This window comes from Papio anubis, chromosome 10 (genome assembly GCF_008728515.1).
Source record: "Papio anubis isolate 15944 chromosome 10, Panubis1.0, whole genome shotgun sequence".
Taxonomy (NCBI): Eukaryota; Metazoa; Chordata; class Mammalia; order Primates; family Cercopithecidae; genus Papio; species Papio anubis.
Genome location: NC_044985.1, coordinates 43,035,292 through 43,057,102, shown reverse-complemented (window position 1 = coordinate 43,057,102; position 21,811 = coordinate 43,035,292). Strand labels below are relative to the sequence as shown.

General features: G+C 35.3%; 1 protein-coding gene across 39 annotated transcripts in view; it reads left to right on the top strand.

Annotated features, from left to right (window-relative positions):
- Positions 1–21,811, top strand: part of BAZ2B (bromodomain adjacent to zinc finger domain 2B) — a 407,614-nt gene that overhangs the window by 331,417 nt on the left and 54,386 nt on the right. For all 39 annotated transcript variants that reach the window (XR_004176705.1, XM_031651777.1, XM_031651775.1 and 36 more), the window contains 7 exons: positions 3,317–3,457; positions 6,069–6,323; positions 7,309–7,523; positions 8,983–9,057; positions 9,861–10,104; positions 17,910–17,972; positions 19,454–19,598. Coding sequence is in view for 38 of the 39 variants with exons in the window: in XM_031651777.1 (XP_031507637.1) it covers positions 3,317–3,457; positions 6,069–6,323; positions 7,309–7,523; positions 8,983–9,057; positions 9,861–10,104; positions 17,910–17,972; positions 19,454–19,598 (1,138 nt within the window). In the remaining variant the exon portion in view is untranslated. The remainder of the gene's footprint in view (positions 1–3,316; positions 3,458–6,068; positions 6,324–7,308; positions 7,524–8,982; positions 9,058–9,860; positions 10,105–17,909; positions 17,973–19,453; positions 19,599–21,811) is intronic.

The window sequence follows — 21,811 nt, the reverse complement described above, 5'->3', positions numbered from 1 at the left end:
CTCTGCCCTCTAGAAGAGGCTTATACTTGAGTGAGAGAGATCAACTTTGAAGAAATAATTGCTACACAGTGCAACAAATGCTGTAATAAGTTCTATGGAAGCTCAAAAACAAGAAGTACTACCATGTCTAAAGTAGTTGTGGGAACGATTTTAAAAAGTGGGAACAATTTAAAAATTAAAAAAAAAAAAACAGGCTTTATACAGACTTCTTGTGAAGGAACTAGGTATTCTAGACACTAGGAATGGCATATACAGAGGTATAGTACTGTGACTAAACAAGACCTGGGGGTGGGGTACAAAGAGGGTATTAGCCATTTTAACCTCGTGTACATGCCCATCTTGGCTTTGTTGTTGCTTCATCGTCACTATTCATCCAAGCAGTAACTTCAAAGGGGCTACGCTGTCTTCTCCACACAGGTGTGTCACACAGTGTGGCTGGAACATGGGAAATCCACTGTGAATCGTGAGATGTGAGACTAGCACTTGTGTGGGGCTAGATTGTGACTGGCTTTATACGTCATTATAAATATTAGTTGGTGATTGAGGGGACCTTGGAAGCTCTGGCTCTTTAAGAGTAAACTTGTACCATAACCACAGAATTTATATTAGTTCTATACAATTCATACTGAATTGAGAGACTCCACATTTCCATTAAAGTATGCCTGATAGTAGACAGTAATAAATGCTTGTGTTTAGCTGATAAAGGTCACACTGATTTCTATAATTTTTTTGGAAATCCATTTTATCATAAATATCGATGTGACTTTTGCATTCTATTACATATTATACTTTTTCAGTTGGAAAAAGGTATTGCATATCACCAGCTAAAATTGATACTCCAAGCATATAATCCATACTTATGGCATTCCGTGCACTCTAGCTTGTTGCCTGTGTGTCTATTGAGTATGTACCTCCAGGATTGCTACCAATGGGAAGTTGACACAGTGAAAAGAGCATCAGTGTCACGCTTTTTAAAAAGTAATAGTAACTATTTTTAACAACTAGTAACTAGTAATCTCAATTATTATGTTTATAATTGCTGTTATGGACATCATTAAGAGATCTGAGTTAGCTCTATATAAAGCCATGTATCACTTAATGATGACAATACATTCTGAGAAGAGTGTCATTAATCAATTTCATTATTGTGCAGACATCATAGAGTGACGTACCCAAACCTTAGATGGTATAGACTGCTACACTGGGCTATGTGGCATAGACACTGTAGTACATGCAATTCTTTATTGACAAACATCATGTGGCATATGAGTGCAGCAGAAAATTTTACAGTATCTACTTTCAAATCAGTAAGAGATATTTAATATGCTTTTTTCTATTAGTGATCCTAATTCATTACTCTGGTAAGGAACCAAAAACTTAAATCTTCCCTTCTTTGGAAAGTTATTAGAGCAACAGTTCATGTGTTTAAGAATCGAAATTTCAATTCTAGGGGGAAAAAAATTATTCTACCAGTGACTCTGCTGCCCTTTTGTAAGGGCTAGTAATAATAGTACTTCAGGCTATTACCTAATAATTTGATTTGAAAATCAAAACCTCAGAAACTGCTTTTTGGTTTATAATTGGTAAAATTAATTATAAAACTTTGCTGGTGTCAACAATCTCATAAGTTTCCTTATAGTTTGTCCTCCCAGAATGTCTGCGTGAATCAATAACCCAGAAATTCAGAGGCAGCATAAAAATGAATAGTAACTTGTGCATGTCATATAAGACGTCCCTTATGATCTGGCCCTCTGACTATCATAATATTCAGCAACTATTCAACTCACAACCTACACTCCAGTTTTGAAACTGCTAACAATTTTTCAAACACACTGTGCTTTCTCTACTCTCTGGTCCCATGTTCTTCCCCACTCCTCTCTTTCTCCCTCTTGGCCATTCCCTCCAGCAGCAGTCAGGGTGCTCACTTACCAGTGACAATCGAAATGGAGATAATTAGAATATGGGCAAAAATAGTAATATAGTACAGAAAGCAATGAGTGCTGTGTTAAAATCAGAGTTAGGAGCTATGAAATGTAATAGAAATTGGTAGTGTTTAAGATTTAAATATGCAAGATGGGAAAAATGAACTTCTTGATTGGAGTGAACCAATATAAGCAGCTAAGGAAATAAATGTTCATCAGGAATAGGAAATTCTAAACCTACACAGAAAAAAATATGAGAGGTAAGATTAGAAAAGAAGAGTCCCGAATTCAAAAGTAAGGACTTAGACCTTATTTTGATAGAAAATCGAAAGACGGCCAGGCACGGCGGCTCACGCCTGTAATCCCAGCACTTTGGGAGGCCGAGGTGGGTGCACCACAAGGTCAGGAGATCGAGACCAATCCTGGCTAAGACGGTGAAACCCCGTCTCTACTGAAAAATACAAAAAATTAGCCGGGCATGGTGGCAGGCACCGGTAGTCCCAGCTACTCGGGAGGCTGAGGCAGGAGAATGGCATGAACCCAGGAGGCGGAGGTTGCAGTGAGCCGAGATCGCCCCACTGCATTCCAGCATCCAGCCTGGGCAACAGAGCGAGACTCCGTCTCAAAAAAAAAAAAAAGAAAATCGAAAGACTTTTAATCAAGGAAGAGATATAATGAGCCTTACAAAAGTAAACCAATTAGCAATGTGTGGCACATGTGCGGTAATAGGTTAGAACTGACTGATGATTCCACTGTTATTTCTCCTCTAAATAAATGAGAGCTATACTTGAGATAGAATGAAAAAGTAATGATAACGGTATTATAATAGAAAATCACTTCCTCCAACAAAAAGTCATTCCCTACAACAGACAGACAAGTCAGTTATTTCCATATTGTTGCCATTACCAGAACATTTTTAATGCTTTTGACATTGCCTCTCTTAAGTGGTGTTTATGGTGGTGAATAATATTTTTCTTTCATCACAGGTGCTATCTTAAGACTAGCTAATTCACTTTGAAAGAACTGCTTTTGCACATTCAAACGTGTACTTCCATTTTCCTACTGTAAATCATATGCTTCCTGGAGCCACACTAAAATTTGTACTAATAACTATTTAATAAGATATGTAGTTGCCCATGTGCATTTTATGTATCTGCTTTTATTAATAAGTATTTTATTCTTATAACTTGGCAAATGATTGAACAAATTTTGAGTAACAAAATAGTCTAGGTTGAATCTAATATATTAAATATATACAGTCATAAGATTATTTTGAAAATTAGAGAGTAAGATTAATGAAAAGCAAAGTAATTCATTGTTGCTACATAATTCTAAGTTTATTCCAACATATATAATGATTAAGAAGAATATGTGTACATGATTTTCTTTTTAAGGAAAAAGAACGGTTGAAGCAAGAAAAACGTGATGAGAAAAGATTAAATAAAGAGCGTAAACTAGAGCAACGAAGATTAGAATTAGAAATGGCAAAGGAACTAAAGAAGCCTAATGAAGACATGTGCTTAGCGGACCAAAAGGTAATTTATACGTCATGTATACCATTTCCATTTATAAGTTTAATTTTTCCAGTTTTCTTACCTGATTTCTTTGCCAGAGCTGCTATTGTGAAAGCCTTTCATTTTTAACTATAGCAGTAAATTTCCAACTCTAGGTCAATTTGCCTTTCCTAGATAGCTACCAGTAAACCTCTCTGGAGCTCTTGTGCTGGTAATGGCAGTTTTTTTGTTTGTTTGTTTGTTTGGTTGGTTGGTTGGTTGGTTGGTTGGCTGGTTGTTTTCAGACAGGGTCTTACTCTGTCATTTAGGCTGGAGGGAGGGCAGTGGCAGGATTATAGCTCACTGAAGCCTCAACTTCTCATTCCCAGCCTCAAGTGGCCCTCTCATCTCAGTCTTCTGAGTTGCTGGGACCACAGGCACTTGCCACCATTCTTGGCTAGTTTTTTGGGGTTTGTTATTTTAATTTTTTGTAGAGATAGGCTCTTCTGTTGCCCAGGCTGGTCTTGAACTCCTGGGCTCAAGTGATCCAACCACTTCAACCTCCCAAAGTGCTGGGATTCCAGGCACAGAAAAATCTTAACTCCTCCCCACACCCCTATAGATATTTAAATAAATTCAGATTTATAATCTATGACCTCCTTCAGTGCTTTAGGTGACAAACCTTTATTGAACATGTTTACTGCATGCTAGGACTATGCTAAGCACATATTTGAATTTTCTTATTTAATCTTCAATATAATCCTGTGGAGTTAGTATTTCTTCCCATTCACATATGAGAAAACTGAGACACAAAGAGGTTAAGGAACTTGCCCAAGATTACACAACTAATAAATGGCAATTTGGATTCAAACTCCGGTTTGTTAAACTCCAGAGCCTATACTGTTTATCATCCTGAAAGCCAAGAAACTGTGTCCAACGAAAGTACCTCATATGTGTTTTGTCTTCCATAGTGTTTCACAGATGTGTAATGTTGCTGAAATACATAAAAGTATAAATTTAGAAAGATTGCTGTAATCTTGGCAACCAGCATATTTTCATACATTTTTGAGTAAAAATCAATTATGTTTTGACTATAATTAAGAAGATGGTACTTCTAGAAAAATATCAATAATGCATTTCATCTCTATATTATTATACTTCCTTAGCAGGATATGTATTTACTTATATGCAATATTCAAATGATATGCAAATAATGGTTATCTCTTGATTTATGTAAGCTCTTTTCTAAAGTGCTTAAAGCAAACTTTTAGTACACTAAAATGGATTGAACTATATTAATATGCTATTTGTTTACTTAGCATAAATGCTTCTAAATAAAAATGAGAGTGTACTTACTAGTTTTAGTCATTTGAATGTTTAAATTTTCCTAAGCAGAGAATGGGTATATAAATTAGTTAACACATTTAATAAGCTCATAGTGATCAAGCTTTTTAAATCCTAAGTGAGCTTCATTTTCTTGTATCTTTTATTTTCATTTAAATTCATATGTACTATATCAAATATGTAAGTTCATTTTAAGCCATATTTTATTAGCTCAGCTTTGTTATATAAATTTTCAGAATTACCTAGAAATGTGTATGTTTCATGTGGTTCAAGAAAAAGGGAGAATGAGAATTAACGGGTTTTCAAGAAGAATATAAAATATTTGTATGAGATGAGCTATTATCTATAGTTTTGTGTTTCCACACAGTATTAACAGAAAAAGTCTCAACTGGTTACCTCAATAAATGCAGGGTGGAGAAATATTTTTGAACAAGGACCAATTCAGTTAAATAGAAATATTTATGTCACTTTTTTTCCAGTTAAAATATCAAGTACTTTTTAAGGCTCTCATTAACGGGCAAAATATTTTTAATTTAGATTACCTATTTATTGAATTTTTAAAATGTTGATGACAACTGGTACTGCAATTAAGTCATTAAAATGTTAATATGTGAGCATATTTGAGAAATAGCAACAGAGATAGCTAATTTTAATACTGAAGCTAATACTTGCCTAAATTCAGGGAAACCTAAAGACCTTTAGTTGCATTATAACTGGGTTTATGTACAGGGTCATGGCTTCTAGTTATGTGGACTTAGTTATTTATCTGCATTCATTAGCCATAGATGATACCACTTTCTCCAACCATAGAGCCCACAGATGCATGCTGTTAGTTTCTAAGCTACAGAAAAAAGTATGATTTTTAAATGTCATCATCATTAGAAGAAATTGGTACACATGCCCCTATAAGTATGTCCATGGTTAAGTACTTATAAAATGTTTATATTTTATTTAATTTTTGCTCTAGTTTTATAATCCATGTTTTTGTTAATATGGATATGTCAGTTGATTGACTATGCAAGCTGATTAAAATTAATGTCTCTTTTGCAAAAATCTAAGTTCATAATTGAGTTCAACCAAAATTTGTTAATGGTTGCTTACTTGTATGATGATACTCCAAGACACTATGCTTAGTTCCGTGGGGGTTACAGAAATGCCCCCAGAGAATTTAGCATCCCAAAGGAAGCTACTGGTACAATACAAGAGGGAAAAAAAAGGTAGCAGCTTATTTTACTTTAGAAGATATTAAATCATGGCTTTTAGAAAATTAAGCTATTTTTATTTTATTTATATTTTATTTTATTTTCAGCCTTTGCCAGAGTTGCCTCGTATTCCAGGACTTGTTCTCTCTGGAAGTACATTTTCAGACTGTCTCATGGTGGTGCAGTTCTTACGAAACTTTGGTAAAGTTTTGGGCTTTGATGTGAATATTGATGTTCCAAACCTGAGTGTTCTTCAAGAGGGATTGCTAAATATAGGGGACAGCATGGGTGAAGTACAAGACTTGCTTGTGAGGCTCCTCTCAGCTGCTGTATGTGATCCAGGTCTAATAACAGGATACAAGGTAAAAAAAAAACAAAATATAAAATGTTTTAAATTTGTACTGTCAGTGCATTGGTAGATAGCTTTAGCGTATTAGCAGAAGGTTATGTATATTGATCTAATTTTTCCACATAATGTCTCACAAAGTTAAATGTAGATTCGTGTCAGGTTACACTTCATACAAAGAAAAGCTGGTTATAGAGCTTAAGGAATATAGACCATTCTCAAGTTACTCTTTTTTTCTCTAGCTGTAGGCAAAGACCAAGGTAATTTAATGCAATACTTAAGCAATATTCATCAACAACAGAATTGATAATTCATAAGGCAACTAGAACTTGTATGTGCCTTCTGATATTATACCTTGTTCTCTCTCAATCACTGTGAATAACTGAAGCTAATCAAGGCACCTACAGACCAGCACATTAAGACTCTGTGCTGCTCAGTGGATGCTCAATTAGTTCACATTTATCTTAATTCCAAATACAGTACACATTCCACAGAGCTTTGCTCTAGATAATATTGTGGAGAGAGAACCTCCCAGATGCACCTGTTTTTCTTCTATCTCCCTCAGTGTTTCCCTGTTTATTTTCCCTAGCCAGTAAAACCTATGACACCTTAAAGGTAGAAAACACAATACTGTTTTTTAACCTCCCCACTCTGTCATTCCTGATAAAATGTCCGGATAAAACCTAGGGAAAGGTTAGTGTTGCCTTTGTAGTCATGGAAGACTTGATAGGTAGTTTAAAACTTCTGCTACCCATGAATTTGCATACTCTTCTCCCTGCCTGACTTGGAACCAAGGATTTGAAGTGGGAAAAGAAAGATACAAGTACTTGAATATTTGTCTGTTTTCTATTGACTATTTTTGCATCTCTTTCATTTTAAAAAAGTGAATAAAGCTCTTGTCAGTAATATCTAAATTAAATAATATGAGGATTTTTAATCTTACTGTTTTTATGGTATAAATGGTTATGAGCAATACTGATAAAAATGCCAAACTTTTATAGGCTAAAACAGCTCTTGGAGAACATTTGCTGAATGTTGGTGTGAATCGAGACAATGTTTCCGAGATTTTACAGATATTTATGGAAGCCCACTGTGGACAAACTGAGCTTACTGAAAGTCTGAAGACCAAAGCTTTTCAGGCTCACACTCCAGCACAGAAAGCTTCAGTTCTGGCTTTCCTGATCAATGAACTGGCATGCAGCAAGAGTGTGGTCAGGTGAGCATATGCTCAGGCTTATCTGTGTTTTTTTCCATTTTGAATTTTTCTAATCACAAAGTAATACAAATTGATTATAGAAAATTGGAAAGTTACAGACTAGCATAAAGAAGATAATTAAAATTGTACTTATCTCAATATTTAGAGATGGCCACTAACAATATTTTCATGTATTTCTTTGTAGTGTATTGAAAAAAAATTTGGGTCATACTGTGTGTCTGTAATACATGGTCTTTGTCACCTGTTTTGTTTAATAATTTTGTTAATTCTTTATACATAACTTCTTTTATATTTTTACTTGCTGTGGTACCAGAATGTGGTACCACCACAAGAATATGGAATTTTTTTTTCCTTCACATTTTTTAAGAACAGATGACTACCTGATTTTGCTTTACCTGATTTTCCATTCATAGAATTATGTAGCCACTTTTTATTTTGTTGTATGCTAATAGAACCATAGAGTATTCATTTATCACTGTATTAATTTATACTTTTTTTAAAGTACTTGGTCTTATTTAAAAGTCAGAGTTCTCACTCTAGTACTTGTTACTAATAAAATATTCATACCAACATGTACACTAGTATTCAAGATTTCTGAACAAATTCATGTTCATCTTGTCCTTGTTATTCATTATTTTACAAATTTTTAACAACTTTTAGGCCTTCACCTTTCTAGAAAAAGGATCAATCCAAATATTCAGAGTCATGCATTTCTACGAGTGTAGAAATTTTAAATTTTCTGTGCCTATCTTAGCTATGATATTGTATTAGTGTAATTTTTTGTTTGTTTCCGCTATTCACTGACAGTCATCCCAAAAAACATAATAATATTCACATCTTACAATTTTATGGAAGAATAAGTTCATTTAAGCATGAGCATGGTAACAAATAGTAATGCTGAGTGGCACTTATTCAAAACACATACACCCAAATTCAGTGAAAATGGTACACTACAGTTTTTACCTTAGAAAGAAAAAGCACCCCATTTGACTTTACCAGATATCATAATATTCTTAGTTTCTGTTTGGTTGTTTATACATATACACTTAGATAGTGTATATGCATATGTATGTATGTGCACTTATGTAAATATCCATGTGTGTTCTGGTATCCTGCTTTGATTTTGGAAATTATCACATCTTAAATACATGCAACAAAACTTGGAATGCTGGCTTTCTAAGGCAATTGGTGCATAGTTTCTTTCTTGGTTTAAGATAGAAACCACAGTGAATTTTCTAATACTAATGTTGTATCCATTGGAGAAGTTACCACTTTTCAACATATGTGTATACATATATAAACACATATATATATGAACGTGTATATGCATGAGGGCAATTGTATCATTTTTATTTACTCAAAAATGCATTAATTTACATATCAAATTTATTGCATATCAAATTAGTGCATTGCATAAATTGATTAATTTATATTTTTTAATAAATTCTTGCATTGGCAGTGAAATCGACAAGAACATTGATTATATGTCAAACTTGAGGAGAGATAAATGGGTGGTAGAAGGTAAACTCCGCAAGTAAGTCCTATTTTATTAAAGTTAATATACTGTTTTCTTTTTATACAAATTCCCAGTAAAGCATATGAATTGCAAAGATAGAATTTAAACTTTTATTGTCTAAAGAATAGATAATGCTCAATTTAGATGGGATATAAAATTAATAAAACTCAGGGGCAGAATTTGCAGTGGACAAAAGATATAATGAGATTCATTGAGCTTATATTCTTCATACTTAGAAGAAAGTCATTTTCTCTTTTTTCTTTTAAACAAGTCAAGCAATTACATTTTCTAAGATTATGGTTGCTATTAAGTTGCTTTTATCACAAATAGAATGTTTGGAACTGTAACTTTCTTTCTTAAGTGCTTTCTAATTAATATTTGCTTTTACGGAATCTAACTAAACTTATTCAACATTAAAACTTAATTATCTTCCTGCCAGAAAATATCATGCAGAAATTACTCCTATGTTAAGAGGTTCGTTTCTTTGTAGTAATTTGAATTGAAATTTATTCAGTCAGTTAGTATGGGATCAGAAATTATTACTCAACCGTTGTTAGAATTCTTCTTTTCAGTTTTCATCATTTTTTTTAATGAGTCTAATTCCAAAGAGATATCCAGAATAACTCTTGAAAGTTAATGCATCCTGTAATTTATGGAAACATTTCTTAAGTTTCCTAATTCTGATTTTTTTAACATTGGTATATTGCTTAACACAAAAGAAATGCCATAAGGTATTTTTGCATACAGCTCATGTTTTCCTCTTTTAAAAGTATATTGAGAAGTCTTTTTTTCCATGTCATCACTTTTCGTAATATTTAAAGGCTCAGAATCATTCATGCTAAGAAAACAGGCAAAAGAGACACTTCAAGTGGCATTGATCTTGGAGAAGAGCAGCATCCCTTGGGCACACCCACTCCAGGACGCAAGCGAAGAAGGAAGGGAGGAGACAGTGATTATGACGACGACGATGATGATGACAGTGATGACCAAGGTGATGAAGATGATGAGGACGAGGAAGATAAAGAAGACAAAAAAGGGAAAAAGACTGATATCTGTGAAGATGAGGTAATCAAATTTAGGTTGATTTTAAGACAACTAGAACTGCATAACATAGTTTTAAAAACAGAATTTGGAGTCAGATGGATTTGGCTTTGAATTCAGTTTTGACATTTACTTGCCTCAGTTTCTTCATCTGAAAAACAAATATTACAATCTGTGTCCCATAAAGATTTTTGTGATGGTTATATAAATATTTCATAGAATGTCTATACATAAAAGACACTAAGACTTAATTTTAAAAAGTTTTTTTTTAATATAATTACTTGAGAATTCTCCAAAGAGATATGCAGATTTTTAATTTCAGGTATTCTGTTTCATTCTGTTAACATACTGTGTTACATTTGTACAGCACTTCATGCCTTTAAAAGTGTTGTCAGGTTTAGTGAAAATAATGCATTCCTCAAACACCAATTACTATTTCTGTAGTTCTAGGTATTTTTAATCAAAGACAAATAAGGCACTGAACGTCCCATTTCAATTTACAGTCTCACTGAGGAGGATTTGCCAAAAGAAAACATAATGTGTTAACTGCTTTGAGAGGGGTATTGACAGTGTACTACGCGGATACACCTTAAGAGCATTTAGATTTTCTGAGTGATAAACTCCCACAGAGTTTCTGGATCCATCAGCTGAGGCTATAAGCTGAGCTGAACATTAACCTGGGTAAAGGTCTAGGGAAGAGTGTTCCAGGCAGAGAGAATTGCTTGAGCAAGGGGACAGAAACAGGAAACCACAATGTGCTTTAAGGGGATTGCAAGTGCTTCAGTGTTACTGGAGTCTCATACGCAACAATGATGAACTAGGATCTTTTGCTTTTTTAGTGACAGGAAGCCACTGAAGGGTTATAATCAGAGAATGGCATGGTCAGCATTAATTTTTAAGTTACTCACTCTGGCAGCTATGTGAAAGAAAAAAGGTGGGGCAAAATCAGAGGTGCAGAGATCAGTCAGGAGATACTGCAATGGTTTAGGTGAGTTGTGAGGGGTAGAAACTAGAGCAACGGTAGTTGGGATGAGGGAGGAAATGATTTAATAAATATTTAGGAGGAAGAATGGGCAGGACTTGAAGATGGAAGGTGAACCATGTAGGTTGATAGAGTGGTAGGACTGATTTCCAGCAATCTGGTTTGGAAGACTTCATGCTATTGTTGCCATTAACCAAAATAGGGAAATCAGGAAGAGAGTAAATACATACTTGGGGGCAGGGGGAGGTAAGGGAACAGGTAATTGAAGACAGGAAATGATGATTTATTTTTGGACTTGCTGAGTTTGAGGTACCTGTGTATAGAAACTCAGCAGTCAGTTAGATTTAGGAATCTGAGGCCTGAAGAAGAGTTCACTCTTAGAAGTATAGATCAGGGTGTTATTATCACGTAGATGATAATTTAAAATCACAAGGTAAGTAAGATTGCAGGAGGGGATTGGTTTAGTGAATAGAGTAGTGGGCTGAGGTTGGAACCTCAGGGATCATCAGTATTTAATAGGAGCCCATAAGGCTCCTTGTTCAAGAAGCAAAAGCAGACAGGTTGGAGATTTCTATAATGAGTTGGAGGTCCCCAAGACCACCTTCAGGTTCTGTGATTCACTAGGATGATTCACAGAACTCAGCATATACTTGTGCTTATAGCAATGAATTACTACAGTAAAAGGAAACAAAGCAAAATCAGCAAAGAGTGTATGGGCAAAGTCCAGAGGAAACCAGATACAAGCTTCCAAGAGTCATCTCCCAGCGGAGTCACACAGGACAGGCTTAATTCCCTCAGCAACAAGTTATGACAACATGCATGTAACGTTATCTACCAGGGAAGCTCATTAGAGACTCAGTGTCCAGGTTTTTACTGGGAGCTGGTCGTGTAGGTACCCTCTGCATAGCATGTGCCAAAATATCAGATTCTCTGAAGAAGAGCAGGTATTCAGCATAATCCACATTGTTAGTGCAAATAGTACAGGTCCATGTTAAGAGCTCATCTTAACCCTCCCAAAATCCAAGTTCCCATATGCCAGCCAAGGACAAATCTTGTAAGAAGGCCTTCCAGAGGATACCAGTCAGGCCTGCTGTATTAAGTCTTTTCTACACATGTAATAATAACAGTAATCAAGAAAATCAAACATTGCAAAAAGGAGAGTGATAAACAATGTTAAAGCAGTAAGAGGCTAGTGTGATGTGGACCTAAAATGTTGATTGAATTTGGCAACATAGAGGTCATTGGTAAGCAGTGTCAACACAGTTTTTTTAGAGGGATGAGCACACCTACCAGGCTATACTTGATTGATTACAATAGAAAGTGAGAAAGTGAAGATGACTGTTTCAAGCATTGTGTCTCAGAAGACAGGGAGTTCCTAGAGAGGAGAAGGAGCCAAGGATTTTTCAGATGTTAGACTTGAGATGATTTTTGATGGAAAGAAAAGAGTCAGTAAAATGAGAGACGGGGATTTAAGATAAAAGAAATTTAAAAAGCACAGTGCTATAAGGTTCTAAAGATTTTGGAGGGGCTTCAATCAAGGTGAAGGAGCTACCTTTGAAGAGTAGGTCAAAGGGAAGAAGGCAAGGTCATAGAGGGATGTGTGTGTGTATGTATGTATTTGAGTTTAGGGAAAGCTACCGTAAGTCATGAAAATGGACATGTATAAAAGGTTGAAGTTCACCTTTTATCAGAAAAGAATGCTAGCTAGAGCTGTGGAATTGAACTCAAAAAACAACATACAGCTAACCATTTCTTCTGCTCTCAGTGCTAAGGGTACTTAGCTAAGGAAGTCTAGAAAGAACTCTTTTCCCTTCTTGCATCAACTCAGTAATGCTGGAGAAATAAAGAAAGCTTAGAGAGATGAATTTATCAGTGGAATGTGAAAGAAAGCTGAGAGATGAATTTTATTGATGGAATGTGTGAAAATAGTATCTAGTTGACACCAATGATAATCAGATTTATGAATGAATATAGAACTTATACTATGCAGTTCTCTTTCTTAAGTAAAAATATGAGTACAAAATGTTGTCGTAATTTCTTCCTTTCCAATGTTATATTTTAAACCAGAATGGTAAAAATTATTAGAATGAACTTTTCTTTTTTGTTGTTTAATTTTGGTAAAACATTTAACATGAGATTCACCCTCTTAAGAAATGTTTAAGTATACTGTATACACTATTGGTAACTGTGGGCATGAGGTTGTACAACAGCTTTCTAGAACTTATTCATCTTGCATAACTGAAACTTCACACCTATTAAATAGTAACTCTCCAATTTCCCCTTCCTCCCAGCCCCTGGCAACCACCATTCTACTCTCTGGTTCTATGAGTTTGACCGTTTTAGATACCTCATATAATTGGAATCATATAGAATTTGACCTTCTGTGACTGGTTTATTTCACTTTGCATAATGTCCTCAAGGTTCACCCATGTTGTTACATGTGGCAGGATTTTTAAAGGCTGAATGATACTTCATTGTATCTATATATCACATTTTGTTTATTCATCCATCCATCAATGGACACTTGAGTTGCTTTCACCATTTGGCCATTGTGAATAACATTGCAGTGAACATGACAGCACAAATACTTCAAGATCCTGATTTCAGTTCTTTTGAATAAATACGCAGAAGTGGGATTGCAGGATCAGATAGTTCTACTTTTAATTTTTTGAGGAACCTTTATACTGTTTTCCATAGTGGTTATATCATTTTACAATCCCACAACAGTGTATGAGAGTTCCAATTTCTCCATATCCTTGCCAACACTCCTCTCTCTCTCTTTCTTTCTTTTTGAGAGTAATTACCCTAACAGGTGTGAGATGATATCTCATTGTGATTTTGATTTTACATTTCCCTGATTAGTGATGTTGGACATCTTTTCACATACTTGTTGGCCATTTGTATGTCTTCACTGCAGAAATGTCTATTCAGGTTCTATGCCCATTTTAAAAATCTGGTTATCTGGTTTTTGCTATTGAGTTGTAAGAGTTACTTATATGTTTTAGATATTAACCCCTTATCAAATATATGGTTTGCAAATGTTTTCTCCCATCCTGTAGGTTCTCTTTTCAGTCTGTTGTTTCCTTTGCTATGAAGAAGCACTTTAATTTGATACGGTGCCACTTGTCTATTTTTGCTTTTATTCCCTGCGTTTTTCATGTCATATTTAAGAATTCATTGTAATGAATTTGACTTTACTGCTTTTAATAGTACCAATCTGAAAATGAGTCTACATTGAGATTCCTTGCAGAAATAATTTATTTCATAATATTGTACTATTGAAACTACCAAATTATGTACATTCATCTGTGACAAATAATATGAAGGGCATATAATTTGAGTATCAGAAGTGTAATTACCCAAACAAAAGATAACATTTATAAGCAGTCTGCTTCATTTGGCAAGTGGACCTGTTTCCATAGCAGGAATTAAGACTTTCTGACCAAAATTAATCACCTTTTCATAGAATTAGTGGCCTCTTTTAGCACTTCACATTATAAATTGTTTTAAAGTGTTAACTCATAAGTTCAATAACTTGGACAACTATGTACTGAGATTTTAGTTTATTCCACTGTATAGTTATCTCACTAAACTAGAACTTATTTACAGAAATTATTTGTTTCACTTGGTTTCTTTTTTAACAGAGAACTAACAAACCATACGTTTTATTCTTTACACATAAACTATTTGAAAATCATTATTAAAGTTTTAAAGGAGATGTGTCATTTAAGGTAGTATTTCACTTTTTTTTTTGAGACAGAGTCTTGCCCTGTCACCCAGGCTGGAGTGCAATGGTGCGATCTCAGCTCACTGCAACCTCCGCCTCCTGGGTTCAAGCGATTCTCCTGCCTCAGCCTCCCGAGTAGCTGGGATTACAGGTGCCTGCCACTACACCCAGCTAATTTTTGTATTTTTAGTAGAGCTGGGGTTTCACTATGTTGGACCGGCTGGTCTCGATCTCAACCTCATGTTCTGCCCGCCTTGGCCTCCTGAAGTGCTGGGATCACAGGCGTGAGCCACTGCACCTGGTCGTGTTTCACTTTTTTATGAGTGTTGAATTATAGAGTTAAATAGATTTTAGGATTTCACTGGCAAAGGTAGATCTTGTTAGTAATGTGAGAAAACAATTTCACAATTTTATAAAGTAATAAATGTTAGGACCTAAGAAGTCAAATTAACATTTCATGTTAAATGATTTGAATTATTCTTTATAATAAAGAACTGGCAGACACATCAATTTCCTATATAAGTAAAATTTTGACTACTTAATGAAACTGATAATTTAGGCACATTAGTTCTCAAAAAATAGATTTGACCTCTCAGTTAAATTGTAAGTAGAGTATTGGTAGTTACCTTCCTTAAAGGATTGATTGCAGGTAGGTTTTCTTATTGAGACCCATATGATCCCTTTCGATTAGAAGATACTGCCCTTGACTGGATCATAGCACCTTTATCTCAAAGAGGATTCCCTCTTCTCCTCACTCTTCATTCCTTCATTCCATAGAGTTGTGTTGAGACCTATGGGAGTTGAACCTTACAAGTTGGCCTGTGAGAGGTTATGTGGACAATTAAACTCTGACATATAGGGACATATAATGACACTCTTTTTTGGTTGGGGAACTGTGGTATAGATTCTGTGTTCTTAGTTTTGTTGTTGCTGCTACTACCTTTCTCTCTGTTCTTCCACGTTTTTTTAATCTCTGAAAATTTTAAGTACTATTAGCCAAAACTCCTTTAAATAAAACTTTAGGAGACATTTTATTTATTTCTTTTTGCATTGTAGGAAGAGTCTTAAAAATTGCAGTTAGATTATTTGGCTGATACATGGCATTTTCAAATATTCGATATCTTATTTTGAATATTTATTGATTGAATTGTATTTTTGCATAAACAGATTATCAGACATTTGTCCTGCTGATCAGAAGATCACTTTAGAATCTATTTATAAATATTCACATAAGAGTCAAGATTTAAGAGTTGTTGAGCTACTTATCTTTTAAGGTTTCTTTTAATTCCAAATAGAATTCATGTTACTGTTAGCACAAATAATGTGCCTGAACACCTTTGTAACTTGGTTCCCTAAATTTGGGTAACGAGTGGATGAGTGAGAGATAATGGTGAAACTATGGCAGTCTTTTTTTCACTTTTTTTTTCATTGGGTAGGTAGCCACACTAGTCAGAAATACATGTTTGTGTGTGGTTGGTGGCAGTGTGGCTTTTTATGAATGCTGATAGGAAGTAAACATCAAAAACAAGTTGTTATTTTTCTTTAATCTGAGCTGTACCTCCGTCTTGTTATTAAAGTAGGAACACTGTTGGTTACTTTCAGATCTGTTCTTACTTAGTCCTCACAAAACCTTCATGTAATAGGTAACATTATCACCAGATTTACAGATGAATAGCCTTACAAAGGTTAAGTAATTTGCCTATGTCTAGTAGTGCAGCTAAGATCCAAAGAAACCCATGTACCTTCTGTTCATGCTTTCCCTCTAAAACCTAAAATTTGGAGATAGTTCTTCTGTTGTCATTTTCTAGAATGAAAAATTTCACGTAATTACTTACAAACCTTCTATTTATGCAATTAGTACTATGCATGTTAGGAATTATTTTTATTCTAAAAGCTCAATGTGTTCAAGTATAACTAATCTTCTTCCCTTCAAAAATAACTCCTTCAATTGATGGTATCAGTATTTTTCCAGTCTCCTAGATTTAAAACCTTAACATCATAATTTATTTATTCCATCATCTCCCTTGCCCCTCTGTGCCACATATTCATGAGTTGACAAGACTCAACAGCTCTATAACTATGTAGTATCTCTTACATTCATTCGCTTTTCTCCATCTTTATTTCTTTTGCCCTAGTAAGAACCATATCCCTCCTTCTCTAATCTGTTAGCTAGTTTTAAACCAAAACTAGTCTGTTAGCTAGTTTTACCAATTTTAATCCCTTCTCTGCTCCAGGCCATCTTACAACTATTGCCAGAATAACCTTTGGAAAGCGTAGTTCAGATGTTTAACCCTCCCTCAAAGGATCATTTTGTTAATTGACAAGCATTTACAGGTCTTCAAAATCTAGCCTTAAACTCATTTTGCCTCATCTCCTACCTTACCTCTTTATGTACCTCTCATGTCAAGACATGAGACCTGTCCTCTTTTCTCTAATGGATGCATTTCTAACCATTCTTTAGTAGCTAATTAAAACATGACTTCTTCTATAAAGCCTCCCTTGGTATACATTTCTACTAAAAGTAATCTTACTCTGCCTTGAACTTCACAGGTTTTAATCACTACCTCTCTTTGAGACCCTTATACTTTTCCTGCTTTTGGGGGAGTTTATTGTGTGTGTGGTTTGTTATGTTTTGTTTTGTTTCTTTTGGGGATAGGGTCTGCAGGCTGGAGTGCAGTGGCATGATCATAGCTCACTGCAGCCTTGAACTTCTGGGCTTAACCAATCCTCCTGTATCAACCTCCCAAGTAGCTGGAACTGCAGACATAAGCCACTAAGCTGATTTTATTTTTTGTAGATACTGGGTCTGACTATGATGTCCAGGCTGGTCTCAAACTCCTGGCCTCAAGTGATGATCCTCCCACCTCAGTGTCCTAAAGTGCTGGGATTACAGACATGAGCTACCATACCTAGGTTTTTGTGTGTGTGTGTGTTTTTTAATATAACGTTTTATGTATCTCTCTACCAGATTATTAGTTTATAGAAAAGAACTGAGTCTTATACCTTCTTATACAGTGCCTCTTCTAGTATTTTGCATATAAGAGACTTTCATTAAATATTTATGGATTGAATAAATAAATCTTAAAACAGATAAATGACACTGTATTTTCTTATGTATAGGATGAAGGTGACCAAGCAGCAAGTGTTGAAGAGCTGGAAAAACAGATTGAAAAACTGAGTAAAGTAAGCACTTTTCTGATTAACATTTAACATCTTCACAGTGTTTTAGAAATCTACATTGTATGGGGATTAGTTTTTCTGACTGCTAAGCAAAAACAAGCTTTTGGGGAGTAATTAAAAATGAAGATTCTGAATAGCATTTTTGTCACCAAAAAATAAGATGACGAACTCTAGAAACATTCTTACAATTGAACTTTACAAGCTTAATGCTAAGGTTAAAAGCCTGCCTCTTAAAACACGATATTGAACTTAATCAGAGCCTAGAAAGAAAATATTCTATATTCTTCAGCTCTTCATATAAATATGAAATATCAATTAAGGCATAGTTTTATTTCTTGGAATTAATTACTAAAAAATTCAGGTGAATTTCTTAGTGACAGTTTCAGCATCTTAGGTCTTATTTTACGTTTGTGTATTTGTGGGTTTTATTTGCATTGGATTTGTAAAGTGTACGTATTTACATACTTCTCATTAAAGAGAAGTGGTTTACACCTGTAATCTCAGCACTTTGGGAGGCTGAGGTGAGAGAATTGTTTGAGCCCAGGAGTTTGAGACAAGCCTGGGCAACATGGCGAGACCCCATCTCCATTTTTTTTTAAATTAAAATAAAAATAAAAACTGAATTTCATAGCATTAGTGAAATTTAAGATGAGCTTTTTATAAGAACAAAAATGAGTTTTTTAAAGGTATTACAACATGCCTGTGTATGGTATTAATGTTAGATTCTTCACAGACCTATCCCAAAACTTAAATATACGATGTCTAGGTTTACAACCTGAGTGTAAAAATAGGCAAATACAGGCTTAGCCAATTACATATATATTATTTGTTTTTTGTTTTGCTTTGCTTTTCGAAACAGAGTCTTGCTCTGTTACCTAGGCTGGAGTGAAATGGCATGATCACGGCAGACTTGACCTCCCAGGCTCAAGCGATCCTCCCGCCTCAGCCTCCCTGGTAGCTGGAACTACAGGCATGTGCCGCCACGCCCAGCTGATTTTTCATATTTTTTTTGTAGAGATGGGATGTCACTATGTTGCCAAGGCTGGTCTCTGATTCCTGGGTTTAAACGATCCACCCGCCTCGGCCTCCCAGAGTGCTGGGATTACAGGCATAAGCCACTGTGCCTGGCCTATATGTATTATTAGTTATATACTGTAATCAATAAGAGTTGAATTGAACCAGTTTGCTTTGGCTCCATAAAATATTTGATCCCATTGTTTATTATCAAGTAAAAGGATAAGTTTTATTTTCTCAGGTAACTTATCCTTTTACTCCATGGCAACAAAAATAATTATCCTTAAAATGATTTCTATCTTTATAAATGTTACTGAAATTGAAGTCGGGCATGAATATTTAGCCCTTTTGCTCTTTTCCCAGTAGTGAAATTTATGTGCTTAAAGGTATAAAAGTATAAAGTTACTTATACATTAATTTTTAAAGTATTTAACATCCCAAACCTAATTATATGTACCATTTTTTAACAGCAACAGAGTCAGTACAGAAGGAAGCTCTTTGATGCCTCTCACTCATTGCGTTCAGTGATGTTTGGCCAGGATCGTTACAGACGTCGGTACTGGATTCTTCCCCAATGTGGGGGGATTTTTGTAGAAGGCATGGAGAGTGGTGAAGGTAAGAACTAATAATCCGATACAAATTGTTAAATAAGAAACTATATATTTTAAAACTCTGTTACTTCTTCAATATATTTTATGTTCCCATAATCAATCTTTGGTAAACATGTAAAACCTTAATTCTCATTCCTTTTGAACTCATAATGCCCCTTCACTGATACACACTTCCTCCTAGCCGTTGATATTTCTTTTGCTACTCTTTCTGACATCAGACATAAGCTGTTCTTTCTTTCTTCTGTGGACAAAGACTTGTATTTGTATCTGTATTACCTTTTATAGCTGCTGTTCCATTTCTCTTTCTTCCCATTGTCAAACTTCCCAATAAGTGGTTTATTCTTTTAATAAGCATACATCCTGACAGTAACCCCCTGCAGGTAACTTGCTTAAATCTAAGATCATCATAATCCTCATTCCTTTTCAAATCTTGTTAATGTTTGAAGTTTGTGATCACTTCCTTCTCCTTCAAACTTCTTCCTTTTTTGAATTTTGTGTTACTGCAAATTCATGATATTCTACCTTTAGACTTCTCTCGCTGGCTCCATTTCTGTTACATTAACTAGCAGAGTACATTGTGCATTTATGTGCTTAGTAAACCTTCTTGAATTTAACTTTTCAGAACTCCATATCTGGACATTTTCAAATGCCAGATTCTGATGAAAACAAAAGTGTTATGTTAGTGCTTATAGATTTCAAAATAGCTATTGACTCATGTTGGTACAAGGAAGCAAAAATGTTTTTACATTCTGAAAATCTGTAAGCACTAACATTAACACTTTTGTCCCCGTCAGACATGGAAGAAAAAACACATTTTTGAATGCCTGCTATGTGCTAGACATTTCTAGGCACTGCAGGAGATACAAAGCTGTATAAAATAGAATCCATGTCATGTTTATAGTCCACTGGGGAGAGAAGACTGGCTAATCATATAGACAACTCTAATAGAAAATATAAATAAAGCAGTTGCTTTTAAGCGTTTTGTTTTTAGTAATGGGGTCACGTTTTTTTTAAATGAAAATGTTATGCAGAATCTCAACATCTAACAAAAACGAATTGTTCTGATTGATCTACTTGGGAGAATTTTCTAGCTTATACAAATAGACCTCTGTTCTATATACTTGCTTTCCGATTCAGTAGTGACCCCAGAGGCATCTCTAATGATGTTAGGATTCTGCAATAAGAGTAAGCTCAGAACCTATGAAAGCAAAGTGCCTAGAGGGATCAAAGCTGAGAAACATTATGTACCTTACTTAACATTTTGTCATAATGTTTGGTACAGATGGCCATCTCTGCCACTAGACTGTGAGCTCTTGGAGAGCAGAGATTAATTTTGGCAGGGGAATTACACTGAAATAGATAACCTGGGAGCAAAGTATGCATTGGATTGGAAGAAGAAGTAAAGAAACTGATTGTGCAACCGTTACAATAACCCAGCTGAGAAGTAGGGAGGCCATAACCTCAGGAGCAAACAGGGATAAAAGGAAGACAGAAAGAAGGATCTTCAAGGTTGAATTGCTGTAAGAAATTATTGAATATGATGTAGGAAAGTGGAAATTAGAGATAAATTTAATGACTTAATTCCCAATAGAAAATTTGTGGGCTAGACATGATGGCTCACACCTTTAATCCCAGCACTTTGGGAGGCCAAGACAGACAGATCCCTTGAGGCCAGGAGCTTGAGACCAACCTGGGCAACATGGCAAAACCTCGTCTCTAGCAAAAAATACAAAAATTAGCCAGGTGCAGTGACATATGCCTATAGTCCCAGCTACTCTGGAGGCTGAGGCACAAGAATCACTTGAACCCGGGAGACAGAGGTTGCAGTGAGCCAAGAGTGCACCACTGCACTCCAGCCTGGGTGACAGAGTGGACACTGTCTCAAAAACAAATACATACATATATACATACATAATAAAAGTTATGATACTTTGGCCGAGCACGGTGGCTCACATTTGTAATCCCAGCACTTTGGGAAGCCAGCATGGGCAGATCACCTGAGGTCAGGAGTCCAAGACCAGCCTGAACAACATGGAGAAACCCCATCTCTACTAAAAATACAAAAAAACTAGCCAGGTGTGGTGGCGCATGCCTGTAATCCCAGCTACTCAGGAGGCTGAGGCAGGAGAATCGCTTGAACCCAGGAAGCAAACGGAGGTTGCAGTGAGCCGAGATCGTGCTATTGCACTCCAGCCTGGGCAACAGGAGTGAAGATCC